We start from the raw sequence: 25824 nt of genomic DNA on the forward strand, positions 1-25824 counted from the left end.
CCTCCTTGATGGGAGTACAAACCACCTCAACACAGGTGCTCCAGCTCCTCAGGCTGGTCGTCTCCTGCCCTGGTGGTGGAGCCCAGCATAGGGAAGAGAGAAGTCCTGCTGTAGGTTGGCAGAGGGATGTCCTGGGGCAGGAGATGCTCACCAGGTGTCTGCAGCAGCAGCAGTGGCTGTGGGGTGATGGCTGGGGCAGCTCCAGGGGTGAGCTCCAAGCTGTTATCCAGCCCTCTGCCTTTTCTGGACCAGCCCATCCTTCCATTGTGTGGTACAGGGGACTCTGTCCCTGGGGGACAATGCTCACATTCCCAGCTTCCTCACAGCACTTCGAAGCACTCCACAGGGAAGGTGGTGCACTTTAACAGCTGGACAGGACTGGCCTTCCCCAGGCTGCAAAAGGGCAGAGCAGCACATGCACAGAGCCACACACCCACCAGCAGCAGCTTGACCACACCACAATCCCTTCAAAATGTGCTGGCAAGAAAGATCCACATGAAGCTTGGACAAGGGCTTGTGTCCGTGCTTATCCCAGCTATTCCGGGCACTGTGTGACTGACTATAGTGTCATTCATCTTCCTTTGAACCTTTGTGCTACTGAAAGGAAGTCCATGAAAGTGCAGCTTCACAAAGATTATACTCGGTGACATTTGAAAGCATAATGCTCCCAGTGCAGGAACAAAGAACAGAATGGTCTTTGTATGGATATGGATAAATAAGGAAATGGAGAACCTACATTAAAATGGGGGCATGATTTGAGCAACAACCTCCTCTGAACATTGAACTCCTGTTTGTCAAGTCTTAAAACATGAAATGAGTAAAATTGTTCATCATACTCATCTGGTATATGAGGGGCAACCCCCAGGCTCATCCTCCTTCCAGCAGCCCTTCTCTCCCTGAGGCAGGTCACTGCTGCAGAGGGAAGTGCCTTCCCTGAGTGCATTCTCTCTCTTCTTCCCTTTTACAAACACTTCCCTCAGCCCAACTTACCATTTCTTTCTATTTACAAAGCACAGCTCCAGCTCTTTACATAAATGTTTCACTTAAAAGGGCCTGAGTCACTGCTGTATCAATATTAATATGAATAAATATTGGAAATCAAAGACTATCTACTTGCTTTACATTGGGAAAGGAGGGGGGAAAGCAGCTCTTGCTCCAGAACCTGTCAGATATCTGAAGCAACCTCCTGCATACCAACCTGTGTGACTGACAGAGCTCAGAGACTGACCCTCCCTTGGACAGGGGTCCCAGTGCCTCCAACCCTCTAAATGGTGGATTTAACCTCATCTCCACTCTTAGTCCAAGGCTCCTGTTGCCTGTTCCTTTCAAATAAAAGAATCTCTTTAACCCCCTTGTTCTGCCTTTTCTTCCTAGGCTTTTTGTACACACAGTTCTATTCATCCCAACCTTAGTGCTGCTTATGGGTCACCCCAGTCCTCCTCCTGTGTGTAACATCTCCACACCAAGCAACTGCTCCAGCACAGGACTTACCATGTGAGTTGTTCCAGTTCACTTGTTAGGACCTTCAAAAAATAAAAATGAATTGTAACTTGAGCCATACCCATCGCCACAGGATGGCACACAAGGCAATGTGCTGAACACAGCCACAGCAGCAGCATAGCAGTGAGTAATCTCTGATATAAAAGCAAAATAGATGTAAGATATAAAGGTAGCTGCAATTCAGCTGTTGCTTTGGGTCACCATCCTTTTAAAGATACTAAAGACATCAAAACCACTGCACCAAGGATAAATAGTTGGTATTTCTGCATCACCAACTACACTGCTGTTTCCCCAAGAGAATATTATGTTTTCTGGCTTGGTGCTTCTTTGTAATGCTTGTAGGTTCTCACTCTATTTATCTGTTTCAGACTGTTAATAACCTCATTCCAGTCACCTCAACACAGCCCCAGCAGAGAGCTCCATGTTCCCTAATGCTGCATATCCCCCTGCAGATGCACAATGTGGGTAGATGCCATGCCTACGGAGATCTGCCTGTAGAGTCTATACACACATAATCTCCAAGGGAATACACAGGAGCTCACACTGGGTTACCTTGGGGAAGTGGAATTTTGAAGAATTAAGTCAGTATCTATCCAGGGGACACCTTGATTTTCCATGGGCTGGCACTGGGATACTTCCTGCAGTTCAGGTGTTCCCAAGCCACATACAGCACATTCCCAGAAATCCCACAGTTCTGGGAGTAACACTGTGTTGCTCTGACCTCTTGTGACACCAACAATATTCCTGATTTCCCATAATTACTTACAATCCTCAAAAAAGTAGAAGTAAACACATCAAGTATTTTTATGATTAATACAATTGATGGGATGTAGATCTAGCACCACAGAGAAATAGGATTTGTCTTGATTGGAGATGACATTCTGCAAGTAGATATTTTTAATTAATTTTTCCCCCTGTTTTCACAGCAGAGTGTTCCTGCTCCCCTTTTGTTCCTGACTTGAGCCCTGGCAATGGGCCTGCAAGGAAAGTGTTGTGTTGCCTCTCCTTTCACACTCGCACATCATGGACTAAAAGCAAGCAAGCACATGACTAAGCCAAGGAACATACATAATTTAGTGTGGTCCATCTGTCCAAGGGAAGCTGCTCTTAAATTTATCTGGTTTATTATCGTCTAATTAATCACGTATTATCAGTCGCTAACAGGCTTTCACTAAGATTCATGTACCCACTTAGCAAATTAATAAAATCAGCTAATGGGTTCCCGCAGTTGGCAGCTGCACAGGCTCCCTCTGGTTGTCTTGGGAATGATGCTCTGTGGGTGCTCATTTTTGGCACATGCAGGTGCAGGATAGCCTGTGCAGCAGCTACTGATCTGCACTCAGATTCCCCTCTTCCCTCCCTGAAAATGATGTGCCATCACAGTCATACTTCTTCCCCCTTTGTGCATGGGTAATTTCCAGACTTGACAGCACCAGCTTGTTATGCCAGCCCTGGTTCCACCACCACTGCTCCCTGTGTGGGAGTTCATCCCCAGGAGCCCTTCACCTTCCCCACCCATCCCTTACCTGCTTGGGGCTCCCAGGAGGACTGAAGGCTCTCACCCTCATGTACTCACCACCAGCACTGTGATGGCTGTGCCCACCTCCACCACCCCTGGGTGCAGCACCAGGGCCTGCAGTGCTGCAAGCAAGTCCTCCATGCTCCTCTGGCACTGTGTGTGCCAGAGACAAGGAAATGCAGCTTGGACAGGTCTTTTGCTGCCTTTGGAAGTCATCAGCTCTTGCAGGTGGCTCTTCACCTCCAAATCCTACTGTCTTCAGCTTCCATGTCTCCTGCTTTCTTTTCTTTGGTGTATTTGGAAGCAATGCTAAGGCCCTGCTCTCTGCCAGGTGAACTGGAAGGTGGTGGAGGGTACCAGTTGCTCACTGGGCATGAAATCTGCTCCTACCAGCCACTGCCACTGGCATCATCCTTATCCCTGCAGGCCACACTCAGCTTTGTCACCCATGGGCCCTGCTGTGCTCACACACACAAACTTTCCTGTGCTTTAGTCAAACTGCCCCTCCTACACATTCCTGCCAGGGAGCTGCCTCCATATTCTCCCTGGGACAGGCCAGCAGCACCTACTCGGCTTTTCCTCTGCTCCTGACACCCTGGACCAGCAGGGTTATGTCCCCATGAGGGTTCCCACACAACACTATTACCAGATCCAGCCCACCCCATGTGGAATGCTGTGCCCTGGTTGGGTGCCAGATGACACCCAACGTTAGTGAGCTCACCTTTAGCCATTAAGCTCTTGCTATTAATTGAACCCCACTGAACTCACCAGCAGCCAGGATGAATCCCACAGAGAGCATTCTTGCTCCTGAATTCCTCCCAGGCCTTGGGGCCATCCCCTGCTCCCAGCTCTCATCCTGACCCAGGAGTACATGGCATCAGGAGCATCTGTCCCTGAGATGGGAACAACAGGGAACACACAGCAGGACAGTGGCACTGCTGGTAGGGTCTCCAAGCTACCAAACCTCTTCCAGTCCCACTGACACAGCTGCAACTCCCAGGTACCCCATCAGCAGAGAGCAAACAAAACATGATGGGAATCTTTCAAAGCATCACATGCTTTTAAAACACACCATTTTAGTCACAAGACAAGCACTGACAAATTTTCAGTTTTATTAAAAAAATTCTAGCAGCAAAACCTGTAACAATTCAAAAAAACAACAAAAAAAGACCAAACCTTCAAAAGAACATGACACAGAGAGAAAGAGACAGATCTGGAGTTCCTCCACCGTTCACTCAAGTTCCTTATAGCGGGCAAACATGACCCTCCGGACGGCGTCGCGGTAGGTCTCGTTGGACTGCCTCTTGGGGGGCTTCCCTGGGGCCCCCAGTCCAGGGCCCTTCCTCCTGTTTTCTGCCTGCAAACAGACACAGCTTGTGTTAGTGATTCCTCCTCCCATAAATAAAAAGCTTCCCTGGGCTGCTTCAGGACTGCTGACTGCTCCCATGTGGATCAGCGAGCAGAGGAATAGCAAGTGCTCTGTATTCTTCCAAAAGCTGTTTGGGAAGAACTACAGGCCCTTTGTGGGCAACAAAAGCAGCCAGCAAATGCCCGTTGGGAATCAAACCCCAGGGATCAGCTGTGGAGGAGCATACGGAGGAGTGGGCAGCCAAGAGGCAGTGCTGGCAGCCGCGGGCAAGCCAGGATCGAAAGCGAGCAAAGGCAAGCGCCAGCAAGAGCTGGGCTCCTGGGGAGCTGTTTGCCTTTAGCCTGCATTGGCACAAACTCAGCTGTTCTAACAGAGCTCCCATGAGCACTGGTACCTCACTCGGAATTTCAACCAGTTTTCAAGGACTGGCTTTTGCAGCCAGAGTCTGCATTATTCAGCAATACCCGCCTGGAGTCAGCCCAGGAGAGCAGGCCTGAGGCTGGAAGTTTCTCTGGCTTTTTGGTCCAACTTACCTGAATACCAGAAATCTCAGCAGTTGGGCCAAGAGATCAAAGTGGTGTGGGGTTGAGATGGTCACACGGCTTTGCCCAGCATGACTGGGAAGTTAAAGGCAAGCACATCTCTTTTGGCCTTTTTATGAACTCTATGAGGGCTGTGCTTTGCCATCAGCTCCCCACCCAGATGGGGAGCCCTGACAGGAGCTCAGACCTCCCACGGTGCAGTGCTGGAGCTGGCTCTTGGACAAAGCCTGTTTTATGGGCACAGGGACCTCACCATGAGGACTGAGCAGCAGCAGGGACTGGTTCTTGCTGTCTGCACTAAAGAGGGACTCTTGCCTCGTGTTTGTGGTCTCAAGCAAACATGCATCACAAAGCCTCAAGTATTTCCTTTAATGATCTACTTGACTGCAGGCTGGATGTCAGCCCATGAGGCCTGCTCCAAGCTGTCTGTCCCTCAGCAGAGCACGGACACCATGGCACCTGGCCAGCCATGAACCTGCCACCAGTACATAGCCCTGGGCGAGGCAGAGCAGCACCTGCCCCAGGCTGCTTCTCTGATAAACCCTCTGCAGTACACTGAGGTTCCACTGCCGCAGAAGGCAGGATCTACCTGACTGCCTACCCCTGACATCCTTTGCCGATGGGACTCTGCTCCTCATCAAGTGATAAATCTTGGTATTATCTTCTGACGTCCAGAGTCTGCAATGGCAGCAAGAGCCTCGCAAGTGCTAAGTGGAGCAGACAAGGAGCATCTCGTGCCCTGCGGCTTTGCTATGCTCACATTTCCCCACAGGAAGTTCACCTTTTGCCCTGGGTTGCAGAGAACCGAGCTGGTGACCTTTTCAAACCCCAGCTTGACTTTGAGCAGGTAGTAATGAGATGCTCACACCCTTCCTGCTCACTGTTACTCTATTTTCAACACCTCCAGATCCGTATAAATTCTAACCTTGTTCTACAGCCAACATACTTGCAGCCCCTCCCAGCCTGCAAAGTTCATCAGTGCACACATATTATTCTATCAAGCGGGTGCCGAGACTTGCAGCCTGACTCTTGTTTCGGCTGGGAACTCCCCCCAGCTCTCCTGGGAAACATTATGGGCTGCAGGACAGTGGTGTGCTTCGAAAGGCAGGGAAGACTCACCTCCACTGGTGATGCTGTGCCCTGCTGGTTGTGGCCAAAGCCCTTCTTCCACCCTGGAGACTGCACCATTCGGTTCCCTTTGTTGTTACTGTCAATCCTTGGGTCACAGTCACTGCAAAAGAGCCACAATCAATTGTCCAGTCTTGCAATGCTTCAAACACATGCCACGGATTTTTAGTTCTGCTAGCAGAACCTTCACTGACATTTCAGGCTCTCATGAGTGATATCCAAGTTTCTTGCCAGAAGCGAACCACCTAAGGAAACCACCATGGCAGATTCTGTGTGCAGGGCTCACACACCTTTGACAGCAAAATTTCTTGCCCCACCTCAGGGGAAATACACCAGGGCACAGGAAATGAGCTCAGACTCCAAAATATTTACAGTATAAGCAAGCCAGGAGCCTTCTGTGCTTGTATTCCTTATTAGAATCTCAGCAATAGCAAGACAGCGAAGTCTAATCCCTGCTGCTCAGTTAGATCTTTCTTTTCTCCCAGTGCTGTGGTCATGGAGCTCAACAGATGCAGTTCTGATTTGGACACCCTTTCTCCCACCTGGTCATTACTCATCCAAGACCATTGACCAAAACCTCCAGTTTTGGTCTCTCAGCATAAAAGACTCTCCCTTCATACAATTCTTTCATACATTTCATGTTCCCTTCATACAATTTCTACTTTCTGGCTGCTGGTGACACTGCATACAAACTGTTTTAGTTTATCTACAAGTATTCCAGGAAAACAGAGGGAAGAGAAGATGTGGATGTTTAAACTGCAAGACACAGAGGAAAGGTCTCCTTCTGAGGTGCTGTGCCAGAAGGGAACAGGCACATAACCAGTTCTATCTTCAACACATGCCTGGCCGTTCCTCAGCCCACTGAACACGCGAGCTCACAGCAGGCAGGCCTGTCGAGAACTCCACACAGCACGCACTTTCTTCCTCCACCTACTCTGAACGAGATGGAAACAGCTCCCAGCGTTCCTCTGAGTCAGGGAACAGATGAAACACAGCTTTGCTCTTTCTTTCGATGGCTAGATGCCAGGACAGGAGGGCAGCAAGTGCCTTAAGGACGAGGTGGATGGAAACAGGCTGCATTCTTTTCTCTGTGTCCAGACACACTCAGATCCCCATCTCACCACCTCCAGCACCAGGAAGCTTGTCTCTGCTTTGCCCTAAACCCTTGTTTCCTTTCCTGACCTCTCATAGATGTCCTGCAGCACAACAGGTTCACACTTCAAGGAATTCTGTCTCAGTCTGTTTAGTTGTTACTTTGCAGATCCACCCCACTGGCCAATTCCCAGTCTTAGTCTGCCAGCAGCACACATCCCATCCCACTATCAGCATCCCCAAAGAGATCTAACCCAGAACAGCCATCACCTCTCTGAGTCTCGATCATATCTGAGTCGTTTCCTCTCTGGTGAATCCATCTGCTGGAATTTCTCTCTCCGGTCATTTCCTTTGTCTTTATGTCTCCCCTTCACAACAGAAAGAACAAAGTTAGTATGGAAGATATGAAGGATTCAACCTGCAGGAAACTGCTTTGCACCCAGGTCTCATCTCAGCTGGCTGGAAGTCCTGAGGACTCACAAATACTGAATGCTCACATCCCACAGTCCATTTGCTCAGTTCAGATGGCATCTGTTGGGCTGACCCAAACATGTGGTTGCAGCCTTCCAGCTACAGCACCAGGAGCAGCTCTGTGACCTTCTGAACAATGGACAGGTACAGCTCTCCTGTCCCCAACCAGGCAGCAGCAGCCCATACACCCCATCAGTTTTATATGGAAATCTGTGTCCCACTTAGCCCAGAGCTGGCTTGCAGGACAACAGAACGACACTAAGACCCTTCTGTGAGGAAGGAGATCTGCTCTTAGAAGATACAGAACTACCTACAGGCCCCAGTGCAGAGTGAGCCCACAGTTCACTTTTGGGAGTCATCTGATGCCTGGTGCCTAAGTGGATGCCTGGTGATACCTGGTGCATAAGTAGAGGGTCTGCTGGGACTACCACCCCCCCAGTGCAGAAGCACAAGCAGCTGCCTGCCCACCACCACAGACCCACCTCACGCTCTCTCTTCTCCAAATACGCCAGTTCCTGCTCGGATCGTTTAATCTTCATATGAATCTCTAGGTTTTGCTGGAATGAGGAAGACAGAAGGCAGTGTCAAGCAGAGAACACAAGCTGTCAGGGTCATCTGCTCCACCCGCAAGGAGCACAGGTAAAGCAGCATGTTCTTGTACCTGCACTATACCAGGCACAGCAGCCTCTCCTGCAGCCCAGACTACCTGCTCCCCCCTAGAGGCCTGGAGCCCTTCCTCCCTGCATTAAGGAAGGCAACCAGTCCTATTTTAACCCATGTGCAGCTTGGCTCTCCTAAAAGCAAGAGCTCAAAGGCAGCACAGAACATGGGGGTACACGTGCCAAGTTCTTACCGCTCTCACATCGTGTGTGCCAGCACCCCACTCTCCCCTTAGCTATCTCACTACAGCTTACAAAGTCACACCTTGATGTTATTATAGCACTCCCATGGCAGGAACAAGCAGTTCACACAATGCTTTGAACAGAGCTTTGGGGGAACTTCGCCTGCCACTGTGTCAAATTCAGCACAGCTGCTCCTCCCACCCAACCACTGCTTTTTCCCTGCAGCTCACAAAGCCGTTGAGCCAACGGCAGCTCCAGCACATCTGCAGCCCCCAGCTTCCCCATACCTTGTGCAGGTTGGAAAGCTGCTGGTGCTTGATAAGCACTTCCTTGTTGGGAAACTGTCTCCTGCACAGCAGGCAGGCCAGCTTATTCCAGTCAGTCAGTTTGTCGTCGCTGGCCTTGGCCTTCCGCAGCTGCTCCTCACGCGGTGCCGGAGGATGAGGGGGAGGCGGCAGCCACTGAGCCTGGGACTGCTCCTCCTCTTCCTCCTCCTCTTCATTGTCACTGTCTCCTCCATACTCTCCCAGAAGTCCTATCAGAGGGTTCACCACCTTGGGCTGAGGGAAGTGGAGAAAAGTGTGATAATTTGTAGTATCAAACCTGCTTGGCGAGCAGGGCTTTGCTTCCCCAACCCATCTCCCTGTGAATCCTGTCTCTGTTCCAGCCCAAGAGGCAGAGTGCTGCTTCCCAGCAGCACAGACAGGGAACAGAGAAGAGCTGGCTGGTTTCTTTCCCTTCACACCACAGGGTGGAAGCCCTTCTGCTCTCTGACAGGCTGTGCTTTGGTGCCAGGCTTTTCCAACTTGCCACACACCTGAGCACAAGAAGCCAACCGAGGCAGTGGCTATTTGGCAGGGAGCTGCTGTCATTCACTTCCTCTAGAAATAGAGATCAGTGAGATTTGGCATGCCTCAGCCTGAGATGGCTGGAAAATTTTCAGCCTTAGGACTGGTTGAGTGAAGAGATCCTGCTTAAATACAAGTATCAAATTTCCCCATGCTAGAAGCTCACAAACAAGGTCAGACTTAAAAAAAACAAACTGCTTTCCATCCCAAACACTCCCTCCTCTGGCATGAGAAACATCCCTGGCACCTCTGGCACTCAAGGCTGCAGCCAGGATGTGCTGAGCCTCCCCAGTCCTATACCCAGGCTCAAAGAGGGCAAAGTACAATCCTATGGAGACACTTACCGGGGCTGCACTCTCTTCCTTTTTCACAGAAGGAGGTAAAGGTTTTTTAAAGACATCTTCTGCAGTGAACTTCTCCTCTCCAGTCTCGGTCTGAAACAGTCAAGATCAGGTGTTGAGACTGCCATAGCATGGACTCAGAGCACACAGCAGCTAAGCACTCATTCAAAACAGGCCTCCAAGGAAACCAGGTGGTGGCAGAAATGAGGCAGTGGTTTTGGTGGGAAACACTCCCCTTCTGGGGAATCCAGAGCTCTCCTAGAGCCATACTCATGATTTCAGAGACAACTGCAGCAACTCACCGTGTTGTCCCAGCCCACCCCACTCTCACTCTCTGCTACACTGTGATGCTGACAGTGGTCTCAGCCATGCCTCAGATCAGTCAGGGTGCTGGGACAGAGCCAGGTCACATTTGAGCACCTCTGTGTATGCACAAAGCACATGAAGACCAGGTACAAAGCCACCCCCACTGCCAGACAACACCAATTTTCTCTGCTGTGACTGTGGCATAACATATGGCCAGGCTCAGCCAGCATGGTGGGGTTTCCAGGATCTTCCTTATCCTGGACAGAGGGCACCAGAGACTGCAGTCAGCACTGCAACAGGATGAGCCTGTGTTGCTCAGCAGTACAAACTATAGGCTGGGGTGAAGCTTTACTTTCACACATTTTACAGAGAACTGGGCTGAAGCCCTGGACAGGCTCCAGTTTAGTAGCTCATGAGTTACTCATACTTGACCAGAGAGAACAAGTGTAACACCTTACCAGGCCTGTGTTCTCATCCTTCTTCACAGACGGAGGTAATGGCTTCTTGAAAACATCTTCTGCAAAGAATCTCTCCTCTCCAGGCTCATTCTGAAAAATCCAAGACTGGGCATTACGGAAGCAGCAACACAGGGGGCAGAGAGTGCACAGAGCAGCCAGGAAGCCACTTCTGAGCATCCATGGGAAACAGGCAAGTGGAAAAAACAATGGAATGATTTCTGCTGGAGATGCTTTTACCCTCCATTCAGACAGGAACATGTTTCTCCCAGGTGAGTGTCCCTGAAAGCCTCCATACCAAGGCCTGTTACCAGCCTCAGGGACAATTACAGCCCTCAAGTCCCAGCTGCCCAAGACTGCTCATGCCAAAGAGCATACCCAGACTAACAAGCAAGGAAGAACACAAAGTTTCTGCATTGGTGGCTAAATAACTTCTGCCAACTCTCCTGGCATTCCTCAGGCCCTGTCACTATCACAGCCCTGGACTGTGCTCAAAAACTGCTTTGGGTTCCTGCTTTGTTTTCTCCCCACACTGGGGAGACAGGCTTTGCTCACTGGGGACAGCAGGGAAAGGCATTGTCCTAGGACTGGGGGTGGCAGAAACTGCAGTTAGAGGAGAGCTGAGTCTCTGTCATCATCTGACTTGGTGTGTTTAATGTCTCTGCTAGTTTTTTTGTGTCTCTCTTACATTAGCTGTATGCTTCCAGCAGTGTGAGTGAAACATGTCTTGTTACCTGGATGTGTCTGAATCCTTCACCTTAAGGAAGGGATGAGAAGCCCTGGATTTAATGTCAGGAGAGAAAAATCTCAGGAACTTACTCCCACTTGGCTGGACAACCACCACGCTCCTGTCCAGCCACTGACCCCAATGTCACCTCCCTCCCTTTTTGAATCCTCTAATTACTCTCTATTTTCTAACCTCTCTTCCCTCAGCCTCCTGGCCTCAGGTCATTCTGATGCCTGGAGGGAGTTACCTTAGCAGAAGTACTTTTCCCTTTGTCCTTCTTGTCCCTGTTGTCCCTGCTGTGTGGCTCCTTCCTGTCACTTGTCCATTCTTGGCTCCCGTGCCGCCGCCTTCTGCTCTCCGTCGGGGATGAGGAGGCTTCCCGGTCTATTGTGACTTCCCTCTGAAAGAGGCATTTGGAGCAGGCTTAGCCCAGCCCCTGCAATCTTCTTACTGGGCTGCTTGTCCTTGCTGAGCTGGGGAGACCAGCACAGTAAACAGGGACTGCAGAGGGCAAAGGCTTCAGAACTTTGCTGAGGCACAAGACAGCTGACCACAGCCAGGTCACCAGATCATTGCCCTGCTCTCCCACAACATGCACATCCCCAGCATCATGAAAGCAAGATTATAGCTCCAAAAAATCTCGGCTGACAGCTCCTTTTTGGCATCCTTGTAGCTATTGCTGGCTAGAGTCAAGAAGCAAAGAGACCACAGATGAAAACAGAGCTCTGCTGTCTATTCTTTATTACAGACAGTCACATATCACATGTCTACAGCAAAATTTAGCAATGATGCTCTGCCCCTAAGTCTACTCGAGGAAAAGCAGACCAAAAACTCCCCAAAGGCAGAGCTTCAGAGGACAGAGGCAGCTACAGCTGGTTCAACACACAGCTAATGGGTTCCTAGCCTCTCATTAAGTTGATATTTTGCAACGTGTATCCCTTTTACACAGGTCAGAGGACAGAGGGAAAGACACAAAGATGCCTCTATATTGCCCTGTGTTGGCTTGTCTTCAGGATCTGGCTGCAAAATCTTTCCAGAGAAGGGCAGTTTGTGAGAACATATTGCATGTAAAGCTTCCTTCCCACGCACTCACCTGAGTTCTTGGGTCATAGTATGTCCCAGCTATGGGATCATAGTAATTCCCAGTGTCAGGATCATAAATGTATGTGGACACATCTGATGGTGCTGAAGAGAGAGACAAGGGTTAGCACCACAGGCTTCCAAAGGCAGAACTTGTCTTTTACAAAGACAAAAGCACAAACATACATTACACTGGTGAAAGGATCAAGAGTGGAAAAGAGTAATTTTGTTCTCCTGGCAAGAGAGGTATGAGTATCTTCACATCACTTGACCTACATCATCTTTTCTTTAAGGAGTAAGAAGGGTGATAAGTTTTCACAGTTCTGGTTTAGCACTCTGGCAAAACTTCCACATCAAAACAGATTTAGAGGGGCTGTGTTGAGATCACAAGACCACAACACTTGGTCATGAAATTCAGTAATTTCCCTAAGAATGGGGTAATGAGTATCTACATCCACCCACCCTTGTGAACAAGAAAAAGCTGTTCTCTCTCAAACAATATCCTGTTTAAAGGGATGACACTCCCCACATCCCTTTCACGCCATGGATGCATGAAAGCTCCAGAGAAGAAAAGGGAGTTAACTATTTCTACAGGAAAAGCCAAAGGCCTTAAGGGTGGTGAGCCCATAATGTCAGGAATGCTTCTCATTTCCAAAGTGTCCTTTGATAGACCTCAGTAATGCTATATATAAAAACAATCAGAAGTGCTCTTCCAGCTACTGGCATTGCTGCATCAAGTGTATTTCTTCTGTCTCCGCTAGTAACTGCCAGGCTGATTTTATCCCATCAGTTTTCCACAACAAGGAAAAATAGGCAGCAAGTTTCCTTTATCTGCATGTAGTTTCACGCAGTGAGAATAGAGAGAAACACATCATCAGATAGGAAAATGTGACTAAACAAAGTTGGCAAAGGAACTCACAAGTGGGTGTAGCAAACAAACCTACTCTTAGCCTTTAAAAATATTTTTGGGCTGATTTCTACATGTCAGTGCCCTTTTAAGGAAGAAAAGTCTCCACAGTAGGAGTGAAGTAGAGTTTAACTTACACTGTGCTCTGGTGCGTCGCTGTGATTCGCCACCCCTCCTGTCTCTCATGCCCCTTCTGCCCTGGAGTAAGTGAACAACACAAACAGATCAGAGACTCCTTAATAAACATCATATTGCTTCTCCTCCCTCTCACAGGCCCCAAGTTCAGGAGAAGGGCTCATTTAGCCACCCTAAACAGAGCACAAGCAGACATAGCTCTTCACCTACAGAGCAATGGACAGTGTCACAAAGCACAAGATCTCTGCAGACCCCATTAAAGGTGCTCATAGCAATCCATATGGAAGCCTTCACTCATCCAGTATATGGGAAGAGTCCTGTAGTCTAAGTAATAAGCACTAGAGAAGAGATATTCACTCTGGGAACTGAGATCAGTTATCAGTGAGATCACTCTGCAAAGTGTGGTATCAAGTAACCCAGCCCAGAACTCCCTCCAGCACCACCTGCACTCTGACTTGCATTTCCATGCACATGATAAAGAGCATGAGGGGCAAAGCCACAGTGGCAACATCTGAGCATCATCGTCCCATCTTCAAACGTGGTGAAACATGTTCTGCAGTACTTCTGCAGCCCAAAGGGAAAAAGCCTAACACAGCCAGGCCCAACACCCCCAGCTCTCTCCCTTCCAGTGACCTGCAGGGAAGATGTGCAGACCTACCGGGCCATAGTAGGAATTGTCACCATGCTCCCCATAGTCATTCCTGTTAAAATAATGGCTTCAGGTTAATGTCAATTTGGCTTTATATTAAGCTATATATATGTCAGTATATTCAAAATGATCAGCAGGACCAATAAAGGCAGAAAGAGCATCTTTGCTGGCCACATGTTGGACTGAGTCCATCCCAGGAGACAGACTTGGCAGATCACCATCTCCACAAGAATTATAACCCCACTCTGCTGTGTCTACAAAGATGAACCTCTCCAAACGCTTTTTAAAAAGCTGAACCCACTAATTCCCTCAGAATGGGATTTGATGTCTGGACAACAAGATGCAGTATGATCACTAATCCCATTCTGCTCAATCACTGAAGCTTCTTCAAGCGCCAATGCCTTCACTTTTCCAACACATTTTTTGGTTGTAGGAACATCTGTGCTAATTCCTGTGCCAAACTTTAAGCACCTGCTCTGACAACAGAGCTCTAGCCTCACGGCACATCACAAAAAGGACAAGCCCACTGCTACATCTGTCTGTACCTTCTCCTCCCTGTAGCAAGATTCACTTCCAACGTACGCCCATCAATGCAGATCGGGGGATCCAGGTTCTGCAGTATCTTTAGCAACCTCAGTGCCTCCTGTAAAAAGAAAAAGAATGTCACTTCCACGAGAAGGGAACAGCACATTTTCCAAATCCAGTCTGCCTGAAAGGATGTTTCATGCTCAGCAGGACAAGAAACACAACACTAAATATTAGTGAAGGGTATCTAGGATGCAACAAAAGGGACAAATGCAAAGTGAGGTTCTCTGCTTGTGCTACAACCACTTTCAGCAGCCAGCTGGGGACTGCTATCTCCTAGGGCTGCCAGACAGTGCAGCACTGTGGCTGCTGCTGCCCCAAAGTGTTTTGGCAAACACCCCCTGGACCAACATCAAAGAACAGCCATGGAGTCTGGGAGCCACTCAGACACAGAAAATGCGAACCCTCCAATATGGGATGGTCTGTTAATTGAGACTCTTGCCTTCTACAAATAAAAAAAACTGAATTCAAGTTCTCTGCAAACAAAATATCTATGCAAGAAGTGTTCAAGTTTAGGAGTGTCTACAAAGAAATGTACTGAGGGGAGAAACTCAATCAGTGTCACAGCTTGTGACAACAATCAATCTTGGACTCCTAAAGCCAGAGAACAACAGTTGTACCAGTCAATCCCTGTACCTGGCCAGACAAGCAGAAGAGAGGACTCACTCCAGCAGAGCAGCCTCACAAGTACAGAGATTTCTTGTGTTTCTGTGGTTTCTCTACTTGCACAGATTTCAGATGCCAACAGGAGGAGCAGGTGAAAGCAGGAAACTACTCACAGCATGAGATTCCAGTTCAATGAAGCCATAGGTCTGCCCCATCCGCCCAGCCTTGTTCTTCATGATGCGCACGCTGGACGTGGACAGACGGACATAGGGGGCCAGGAGCCCCACGATCACCTCTGGTGGGGTGAACCGAGTGATTCGCTTCAGCATAATTGCTGAGAGACACAATCAGGGAGGTGGCCCCAGAAGAAGTAGTGAAAAAAAGAACATTTAGAACCAAGTTTACTGTGACAGAACCCACTCAAAGCAACAGCACAGCTTCTTGTAGTCGAATCTGCTTTTTTTAATCCGCTTTGCAAGATGTTTGGAGTATCGCCTCCAATTGCTAACCTTTCCTTCCCAGAAAACAGAGCAGAAAGTCTTCCCTCCTTAGAGCTCAGCTCAGAGTAACTGCTGGCCCAAGAGACTTTTAAAGCTGTGCTAAGTTAACTACACCACCCTGAAGCCAGCTCAGCCTGATTTAATTTTCCTAAAGGCAATTTGTCAGCACCTTTAGAGCTGGACAGCCCTCCATTACTCGATGCCATGGATTTGCACAACACAGAAATAACCTCCAGAGGTTTTAGTGAAATATTGCCCTTTCTGCAGATGGCCTCATGGAGTGCAAGCAAGAGGAATCCAAAACTGGGCCTTGTGTCACTCACTTCTGCTTCCTCCACCATCTGGTGGCGTGGCTTCCTCTGCTTCCCTCTGAGAGGGTGGCTCCTGGTGCCGGTCCATGTCCCTTCTCTTCTCCTGTGAGGGCCGACGTTCTCTCCCTTCATCTCTCTTCCTTGGCTCCTGGTCCTGAGGCTGACATTCCTGCTGTGGAGCAGGAACTGAGGGCTGGAGAGGCTGCTTTGGAGATCCTGGTTGACCTGACAATTCTTGCTCAGGTGTTTCAAGCTTTGTCTCTGCTATAAGAGAGGAGAAATGAACACATAAGAATGTTTTAGCAGGTATTTTTCTTCTGTCTTCTGGCCCTTGCAGCAATGCTTCTTATAAAAGACCAACCTGTTCTGCCCATTGTATATCCACTGTCCTAACATCTGGCAGACATAAGATTTGTTCAGGATAAGTTAGGTACAGCTCATCCTTCCACTATCTTGTTTTGTGTTGGGCTCCTTTATACAACTTTTCCACTCAGAGACAAGAGGCTTTTTGACCTCCTTTAAGGATTGCCTCTTGCCTGGACAAACACGAATCACAGACGGGTTTAGACACATTCCTCCCATATTCAGGACAACCTATATGGCAGTGATATTCTCACTATGCATGAGGTACTCCTGATCATCAACAGTTGAGCAATATCAACTAGTAACTCTCACCCTGTCTCTATGCTAGAGGAAAACTGCGTTCAGACCCCCTTGGTCGCTGAGTGAAACACATTATAATACAGTCACAGATTTTATCAGGTGCCTGCTGACCACAGATGAGGCAGAAACATTGTGGGAAAATCCTATGCCATTCAGAGAAGATAAACCCCAACAAGTTTCTGTGCTTGAAGGCCTCTGAATGGCCTGGCTTCACCGCAAGATATCCCTACCTGAGCTTCTAACACTGCTGGAAAGGGAAGCCAAATCTGTGAGGCTGCAACGGCAGACATCACCAGCCCTGCACCTGCTGCTGAAGCCTCTTCCCACAGAGAGACAAACACATGAGAGTGCAAGACATGGCACAGTGAAGCTTCCCTCTAAAGTCTCTGAGAGCAAGTCCCTGCTCTCATTCTGTTTGGGCAGTGGGCGGCATGGCAGAACACACGGTAATTTTGCACACAACTGTTGGGAAAGCTGCACACTGCTTTGCTTGGCTGCCAGCACAGCTCACCTTGGACAGGCTTGTACTCATTTGTCTGCAGTTTGTAGCATGCAGAGTTTTGGCTACAGAACCTCATGTAAAACTTGCACACGAAACCAGTTTCCACCAGTTTCTGTGTGCAAATCACACAGACACGAGCACAACCCCACAGATGGGGAGGGCAACTCTCTTACTGAATTCTTGCTCAGCCGACGTGTCCTCTCCCTCAGCACCACCTCTGGACTCTGGGCCTGCTCTGCTCCCTGTAAGAGAGGCACATTAAAGTCCATTTCACACCCATCAGTCACAAAGCATGCCAGAACTCATACAAAGCTGCAGTAACCACTGTAAAACCCTGGAGAGTTGTTTTGTTCCACCCAGTCATAGAGAGGTTACCTTATTGCGCCCTTTTCCAACCAAGAAAAGCAGGCCAGTAAGAAGCATTCACCACAATCTGTCTTCACAGCAGCTTAAAGGCTCTGTTTAATTTGCTCCTGGGCAGTTTCATTATAACCCACAGCTGTGCTGGGCCAGCTGTGAGAATTTTGCCTTCACAGCACTGATGGAGGAGCCACAGAGCACAGAAAGCACAACCACAGGGACCATGCTTCAGTAAATGAAGATCTGTGCACCAGCAGTTGATGTATTGCCCTTCTGCCGGGAGTAGGAGGGCAATACAGAGAAGTCTGCTCAAAGCTACAGAGTCAAAGCTTACACACTGGCTGGAATGCACAGGCAGTGCCAGAGGAGCGTGAGGGACTCACTCGTGGCACTGCAGCCCCTGATGCTGCACCCAGGGATGGTGAAGGTGGGCACAGCCATCATCCCAAAGAAATCAGCTCCTCAAAGAAGCGTGTTTTGGCTCTTGTGCCCTCTCATTCCAAAAAGCAGGGGTGTTGCTGGGGTGAGGAAAAGCTCCTGGAGAACTTGTCTCATGCATTTTTTACAGCCAGCAAGGTGAGTTCAGCAATTCCAATCCTGGATTCACCTCTAATTTCCTCTCCCAAGAAATAAGTGATAGTACAAATGGAAATGGCCTCAAATTGCCCCAGGGGAGGCTTGGGTTAGATATTAGGGAAAATTTCTTCACCAAAAGGGTGGTGAAGCATTGGAACAGGCTGCCCTGGGAAGTGGTGGAAGCACCATATCTGGAAGTGTTCAAAAAACTTGTAGGTGTGGTGCTTAGAGACATGGGTTAGTGGTGGACTTGGCAATGACGGGTTAATGGGTGGACTTGATCTCAGAGGCCTTTTCCAACCTTAATGATTCCATGATTATGTGATCCTAATCTGAAAGTCTCAAAAGCGAGGCAAATCTGAGATTCTCTGAGTGACACTAAAAATATGCAGCTGCATCTCCCAAGGAAGGTGGGTTGAGGGGAAGCCATCTCACCTATGGTCAACAGTACCAGTTCGCAGTCCCACAGGACACACCCACAATTCTGTGGATGAAGGACAATGCCAGAGCAATAGGAGGGAAAGGCTGTGGGCAGTAAGGTACTTCTCCACCAAGCCTCACAAGAGCAGAGAATCTGACAGCAACCCACTACATGTAACATCTTTAGTGTGGACAGGCAAAAAAAGTCTAAGTGAAGCAAAATTAATAATCCTCCTACACAGTGCTAAGCTAGTCCACCAAGAGGGATGCCATGGGAAGCCAGAAGAGAAACTTACTTGTCAGGGTAGATGAAACTTTTAACCAACCAAGCTCAGGGCACCAGATATACTCACCATCTCTTGGGAGCTTGCAATAGGAACAGGAAGATCTGTAGCCCACAGTACACACTTTACACTGCAACGGAAGATGGACAGCATGAGGAAGTCGTGTTTTGAAGGCAGTGGGTACAACCTGCTCCAGAATTCCAGACTCTGCAGTGTGCTTTCAGAAATTAGCAGCCATGAAAAAGTTACAGTGATGGGTAATGGCAGCAGGGGCCTCAGCTGGAATGGCAGGTAAATGCTCATATGACTCACAACTGGGACTGCCTTGGGAACAGGCCCTTCACACAACTTCTCAGCACAGATTTATTCACTAGTCCTTGAGATGAGACTCTTCCCCCCTCTCAAATGATGCTGGATCAAAAGCTCCTTGCTAGGCACAATGTTGATTCAAAGGGACCAAAGTTACCATGGCATTCTCTAACTTCAACTCACCCCTCAAGCAGTGACAAAATCCTTATCTGAGCTCAATTGTAGATACTGATGTAATTTGGAGAGTTAATGATGAGGTGTCTGCTAACCAAAAGGCAGAGCTGTACAGGCTTGGATGGTTATCCCACCTAGAGCCACTGTGGGAAGAGCCAAGTGCCCCATCTCCACAGCTCGCTCCAAACACAGCATTCCTGACTTCCTCCTTAAGCTCTCTGTAAATGCAATGCTTTTGTTTCGTAGCAGTTTTTTCCTATAACTGAAGCCTTGTGAATGCTCTGGGGCACAAGGAAACTCCTTCAGGCCACAGTTACACACAGCAACAGCAGGAACATACAGTGCAGCCTCCTCAGCGCACTGAGAGCTGTTCGAAACCACTGCCTGAAACTTGTGTCTCCATCTCTGGAGCACTGCAAGCACAGATGAGGCACTGAAGCCAACAGCTCTACTTGCAGCTGAGTGCATCCAGTCAGCTGGATGAGTGTCTCTGTAGCCCAGGGTGGTCCAGTGGTCAAGGTGGGAGTTTTATTAGCACTCATCCCTTCATGTCCAGCTGCAACCTCTCAGCTTGCAGTAGGTAGGAATGCAGGCAACAATCCTGTCCTTTCTCCAGCAATCACCTCCAGCCTGCTGCAGCCACAAGTTTCTGCTCTGGGACAACCTTGGGAACAAACTGACCTTTGGGCAACTGAGCCTTCACAGAAACAGGCCAGTTCCAGCTTGTGCTAACTGCTGCCTAGACTTGGATCCATTTCCGTGCTTCCTTCCCTGCTGCAGTTACTACAGTCACAGCTAGACCACAGGTTCCTGTGTGAGGCAGAGGGGTGGTTACACACATGAACCAGAGTGAAGCCTATTCCTTTCCGGCTGGCGGAATCACTGTCTCATTGTGGTTTTGAAGGAGAAAGGATCCACACGCTATTTTCCCCACATGTTGAAAAGATCTACTGCATAGGGAAAAGGCTGCTCTGTGCAGAAAAACTTGGCTACCTGTATCAGAGCATCATGCACTCAGAGGTGAGACCAAAAACAAGGCAGGGGAAAGCACGGTTTAGAAGAGGCAAGAGCTTCAGGGCAGGTATTAGTTGCTCTGAAGGATTTTGGCCATCAAGCAAATATCTAAAACTCCACTGGGCTGTCACTGCCACGAGTGCCAGCAGGGGAAGCACAACACAGCTCTGAGCACATACTTACACGTTTGCAGCGCCAAAACTCTGGGCACGGAGTGTATTCAAGGGTCACTTCTTTGCCACCGATCGTAAGAGTTCCCTGTTGAGACATGGGGGTAAATGACGAACATGCCCAGCACATACAAGTTACTCAGAGGCAAAGAAAGGGGTGAAAGCTCTGGTTCCTACAGGTTTTGCAAGTGAAACAGGGTGAAAGTGAGAGAAAGCCTCCCAGTTCAGTTAGCTGGAGCTTTGCCATGGAAGTGGGAGGGAAACAGCCTGTGCCCTGCTCTAGCATGGGGCTACAAAGCTGTGTTAGCTAGCTCTACAGGAACCAGGCAGGAGAGGCCTTGCCACCTCCCAGGAGAGGGCAGAGACAAGTAACCAGAGTGGGAAAGTGCTTTAACCTGCTTTTGTCCAGGTGCTGACAAGGGGCAGCTGGACAGACTCCCTCACACCAGCCACCACCAGGCTGGCTTTAAGGCAGCTACTCGAGGAGGAATATGTGGAAAAATCCTCCCAGGTGAGAGAATTTTCATACTTGGGTTAGTCTTCATGCCACTCATGAAACCATGGCTTTTCTTCAGAGAAATACACCAGAAATCTGCCACTGGCCCTGCAGCCAGCAGAGCTACTGCTCTGTAGCCAGTCCTTCCTCGCTGAGGCTGGCCTCGAGCACCTGAGCAGCAGCACCTGAGGGGCTCCACTGCCCACAAGACCCACTGCTTCCAGATCCACACGTGATGCTTTGGAGAGGTGTCAGGAATTCAACACACCCACAAGCTTTGCTGAAATGCAGATGAAATGGGTCATAGGTATGAGTCCTAAGGCTCCTGCCTGGAGCAGCCCATCAAAGCAGTAAGCAGGGAGAATTCCCAGTGGTTCCCACCTGCCTTGGACAACAGGCCATGCCTGGGCATGCAGGATGCAGGCAGACCAAGTCACAGAGGCACACAGCCACGAGACATCTCTGTCACCGGAGGCACTGCCAGACCACACAGCCTGGATTGCCCAATACCACAATACAAGACTCAGTATCAATAGAGAGACACAGGCCCAGGTCTCCCAAGTCTCAGGAGAGCAACTGCCTGATGGCACAGTCGGATATCAGGAAGCTGTAAATGGTCCCAGACTATTTGGGGACCTCTGGTGAGTCAGAAGATTCTCAGGTACTCTGACCTGACCTTTACTCATCACATAAAAACCCCCAGTTCAAACCATGAACACGAGAAAATAAGTTATTCAGAAGTCATGATACACCCATGCATAAACTGCTGTGCAGAACGTGAGGGAGATGCTACGGAATATGTAAAGTGGGAGTGAAGAGTTCATAGGAGGGAATCACTGAGTGGCAGTACAACAATCCTCTAACTCCTACAAAGGAACACAGCAGGGTTCCACCACCTCCCCTCTTCACATCATGCCTTTCACAGACCAAAGCCATCCTTTCCTACCAGGCCTACTTATGCTGAACATTTTGAGGAGTTCCTTTCTGCCACCCAGCTGCTCAAGCACTGCTTTCCAATATGGATTTGCCTTTGCCTGGCAGAAAGCCAAGCCATTCCCAGACCTTGCTGAAGGCTGGTGTGTGCACCCAGAGCACCTGCTGCATCTTTGGAGAATCTCCTCAGGGTCTATTCACAGCAGGGAGTATTGCCCACTTCACAGGTCTACAGGAGGGTTTGCACTTTCTTTAAGGCACATGAGGAAACACAAGTGAGATGGGGAAGTGGAAATCAAGGCTGTCCCATCCCACTGGGAATGCTGGTCCATCTGAGACAGACATGTTCCCTCTCCCAAGCAGGGCATCCATCAATCCCAGCACACACTGAAGAGGGGGGACAGTGCCAGGAGAAGGCTAGAAATGTCTGTGTGTGCCTCAGGACACACTGAGCAGAGGCAGGAGGAGAAGGCAGGGTGCACATCCTCACAAGCCCAGAGAAGTTCTTGGGAACAGCAGCCCCTCAGCAGGCAGCTGCAGCCCTGCCTACGAGCTCAGGAAACAAAAATCTCGATAAGAGAACACCTCCTCTGGCAGGGCAAATCCATCACAGAGCTTCATCCTTCTACCAGCCACTGAGGACAAACCTTGCCAGAAAGCCTTAAGATTATTTTTGGTTTTATGGAAAATGGTATTTAAGTGCATGTTGTGCTGGCGGTGCTGGTCCCTTCCGCAAATTCCATTTTCGGAGGCTGCAGAAAGTGTCACTTGCATAATTACTCCCTAATTTCCCTAACACCCTGCTGATTGCCTGCTCACTTTTTCAGCAAGCTTTCTCTTACTGACTTCTTCTTGATAAAGTAATTCTCAAGGTTGCAATCATCATTTAACTCTCCAAAATGAGTCCTTCACTTAGGACACGCATTGTCAAGATTCACTGGCTTTGAATTCTTCATTCTCCCATTTTGTTACTAGACTCTATGGCAAATATTTTCAGAACCTTTATTTCCTCTAGTGCCTGTCTCTGCTTACTCTTCTCCATCTCGATCTTCCTTTACTGTGCAAAAGTTTTTGGGTAATACTCTAAATTTCAGTCCAGCTGAGCCTATTTGAATTGAGCAGATCTTGATAAAATCACAAAAGATTTTCTGAGAATTTCAGGGAACAATGTTGGGGGATGAAAAGAAGGCTAAGCTTAATGTATGCCACATGTAGTGTCTGGCACCATATCTCTTCCACATTCAGGCATTTTATCCTGAACGTTTTCACCAACCTGCACTATGTCCGTTATTCCTCTGTATTTTTAATATCCTGTATTTCAGAGCAGCTTGGCTTTTTCCAAGTCAGAGTGATACGGAAATGTCTCTCTGGTCCTCCCAGTCAGGAACCTCCCCCTCAAAACTAGCAGTAAACACAGAGTTGACTCACCAGTGAAGGGTTTAAAAGGCAGCACAGCTTTGCAGTACTAGGACAGCAAGCTCTCAGCCATGGAAATGCCTAGATTTCCAAGGGCATGAATAGATTCTACTGTTTTCTGAACTGCCAAATTCATCAAAACAGAGCATCAGGATTTTACTGCTGGCAGCAACGATTTGTGCTACTGTTTAATACCTTTCAAATACAATTATACTTTTTTTTTTTGCTTAGAGGTTGGTTGGAGATGCAACACTGGGTTCTAATCTAAGTGGTACAATTCAGTCCCAGCCATTTCAGCTACTAAAAAATCTGCCCTATGGCCAAGTATGTAAATACTCCTGTCAGCAGACTGATTCATGGAGCAACCCCACCATGAGATGGTCCTAGAGAGCTGTGCCAGGAAACCATAAAGCCTGCTTGCAGAGAGCACACACAGCGCAGCCACATCTCAAAGCTCTTCACTGAGCAGGGACAAACCCCACAGGAACAGGTTGCTTTTACAGAGGGAAAGAAAAAAAGGAGAAAATCCCTTAGCCACAATATCCACAGGTGATACAATCCATCTGAAAGCACTTTGCAGATTGTGTCAGCAGGGCACAGGGCTTCAGCAACAAAGCTAGTTTTACTAAAGCAATTTCCAGGCTTTTTGTCCCCAAAAGCATTACCAAATACCAGGAAGGTAGGCCTACCTGTGAGAAAAAAGCCAGACCACACTCCTAGGACATGTCATGCCCACTCATGAGGCTGGGTTTAGCTCTCCTCTAGCTCACCCTGTTTGTAATAGCATTGCTCTGCACAGAGCCCAGCGTGGCTCTGCAGGGAGCTCTACATGAGCACTGAGCACTCTGATCCCACTTCCAAGGGAACCTATGGAGCTACTGCCAGGGCCAGGAGACAGCCTGCTGCAGGTCAGGCACAGCACGAGCCACCGCTTCAGCTGCTTGTCTGTCAATTAGCATTTACAGTTGACACACTGGGATTTTTCATGCTTGTTGACAGCCTTTTAATGATGATGACTGGGGGTTGAGGAGGGGGAGAACTTGCCAAAAAAGTATCTCTTTGCTCTCAAGACTGAGATGACAGAATACAAATCATCAGTGTCAAAGCTTTTGCTAACTGTTTCTCTGAAAAAAAATTAGAGCATCCAAGAGTGACCTAGAAAATTGGAAATGTGGAGGGAGAGCTCTCAGAACACAGTCACTCCCTCAAATCAAACCAGGCTTGTGTTTTAACTAAACTTGTCCAAATACTAAAACCTTCAGTAAAATCCCACTTTGGAGCCTCCAAACAATGCACTGACAGCTCTCCAAGTATTTCACCCCACAGGTCATGCTTTGGCAGCTACCACAGGGTCTGTGAAACCACACAGAGATGTGGATGCAGCAACCAATACCACCGTGGACTGGTGTGGAGGAACGTGCTCTAGTTCTTCCAGGGGGATGGCAACAGCATGCCATCCCTGATCACAAGGAAGACCATGAGTGCCTTAGTGGAACAGCAATTGTCAGTATCAGCTTTACAGAGGACACACCTGGGGTGGCACACGTCACTTTTGGAACAGAACCAAGGCTCAGCTACAAAGCACCCAAATCCACAAAGATTAATAAGCCAAACTTCTCTTCTTGGCCACAACCCCAAGGCAGTGCAGGAGGTGCCTCCACCACAAGTGAACCATCTTCAGACCTCCTTTAGCAGCTGGCTCATGCACAAAACCAAACAACACTTCGGCTAATTATTTCCTTATATTGTTCATGGTCTGATTAAATGGAAAATATCCGTGCCGTGAACTGAAAGGTTCAGGTACCCTTCTCGCTGAATAATAACCAAGTTGGAAGACCAGCATGGTTCAACATGCTAAAAATTAACTGAAAATATCACTTGTAAAAAACTGCATACAAAGATTCTGACAAAAGAATGCTTATGGGCAGCACAGCAAAGCAGTCACATTAAATACCAGAACTAACCTCATTTACATTATGTTAATTCATCCCTCTTATGCATATTTACTATAATTAGGATAGTTATTCAAAAATCAGTATACATCCATCATTTAAAAATTATTTTAAATGATTAATGACAAGTGTTTATTGCCTTGGGGATGCTCAGACACCACCCCAGGAGGCAGTCTGGGAATGCAGTGGGTGCCCCTGGTCCCAGCAGCACTTCCCAGAACAAAAAGCTCTTACCATCCTCAGGGTATATTCAAGCCTTGGCCTCCAAATGCACTGGATGGCACAGAACAGGAGACAAGGGGCTGACGACACAAGCCAGGTTATCTAATTGGAACTGCAAATCAGAATGTTTTCAGGTTCTGTTCCTATTTGAGTATGGATTAGAAATGCAGATTTAACAACCCCCAACTGCCACACAATTCAAGTTATGTAATGGCATCCTATTCCACCGGCATGCACCATGCAGAGGATGGGTGGGAGCTGGCAGGAAGAGCACAGGGCTCTTTCCCTTAGAGGATTCATCTTCAAATTAGGCAGGTAGGTGGAGTCAAACACTAAAGGTCTCCCTAACTATCCACAGCTGCTCATGGAATTGAGGAGGCAGCACCTTCCTGGGACGAAGCAGAGGGCCAACACCTGGGA

At 48.5% G+C, this 25824-nt stretch overlaps 1 protein-coding gene across 2 annotated transcripts in view; it reads right to left on the bottom strand.

Annotated features, from left to right (window-relative positions):
* Positions 1-4111: 4111 nt before the first annotated feature.
* RBM6 (RNA binding motif protein 6) overlaps positions 4112-25824 on the bottom strand; it is a 57729-nt gene continuing 36016 nt past the window's right edge. For both annotated transcript variants that reach the window (XM_085072943.1, XM_085072944.1), the window contains exons 7-23: positions 20399-20473; positions 18788-18848; positions 17252-17320; positions 15926-16177; positions 15276-15436; positions 14457-14554; positions 13921-13963; positions 13265-13325; positions 12234-12325; positions 11388-11540; positions 10417-10506; positions 9656-9745; positions 8751-9023; positions 8104-8178; positions 7421-7518; positions 6050-6161; positions 4112-4376 (exon numbers count right to left, since the gene is read on the bottom strand). In XM_085072943.1, the coding sequence (XP_084929069.1) occupies positions 4251-4376; positions 6050-6161; positions 7421-7518; positions 8104-8178; positions 8751-9023; positions 9656-9745; positions 10417-10506; positions 11388-11540; positions 12234-12325; positions 13265-13325; positions 13921-13963; positions 14457-14554; positions 15276-15436; positions 15926-16177; positions 17252-17320; positions 18788-18848; positions 20399-20473 (1929 nt within the window). In that variant the 3' untranslated portion in view covers positions 4112-4250. The remainder of the gene's footprint in view (positions 4377-6049; positions 6162-7420; positions 7519-8103; positions 8179-8750; positions 9024-9655; positions 9746-10416; positions 10507-11387; positions 11541-12233; positions 12326-13264; positions 13326-13920; positions 13964-14456; positions 14555-15275; positions 15437-15925; positions 16178-17251; positions 17321-18787; positions 18849-20398; positions 20474-25824) is intronic.

This window comes from Lichenostomus cassidix, chromosome 12 (genome assembly GCF_008360975.1).
Source record: "Lichenostomus cassidix isolate B80296 chromosome 12, HeHo_3.0, whole genome shotgun sequence".
Classification (NCBI taxonomy): Eukaryota; Metazoa; Chordata; class Aves; order Passeriformes; family Meliphagidae; genus Lichenostomus; species Lichenostomus cassidix.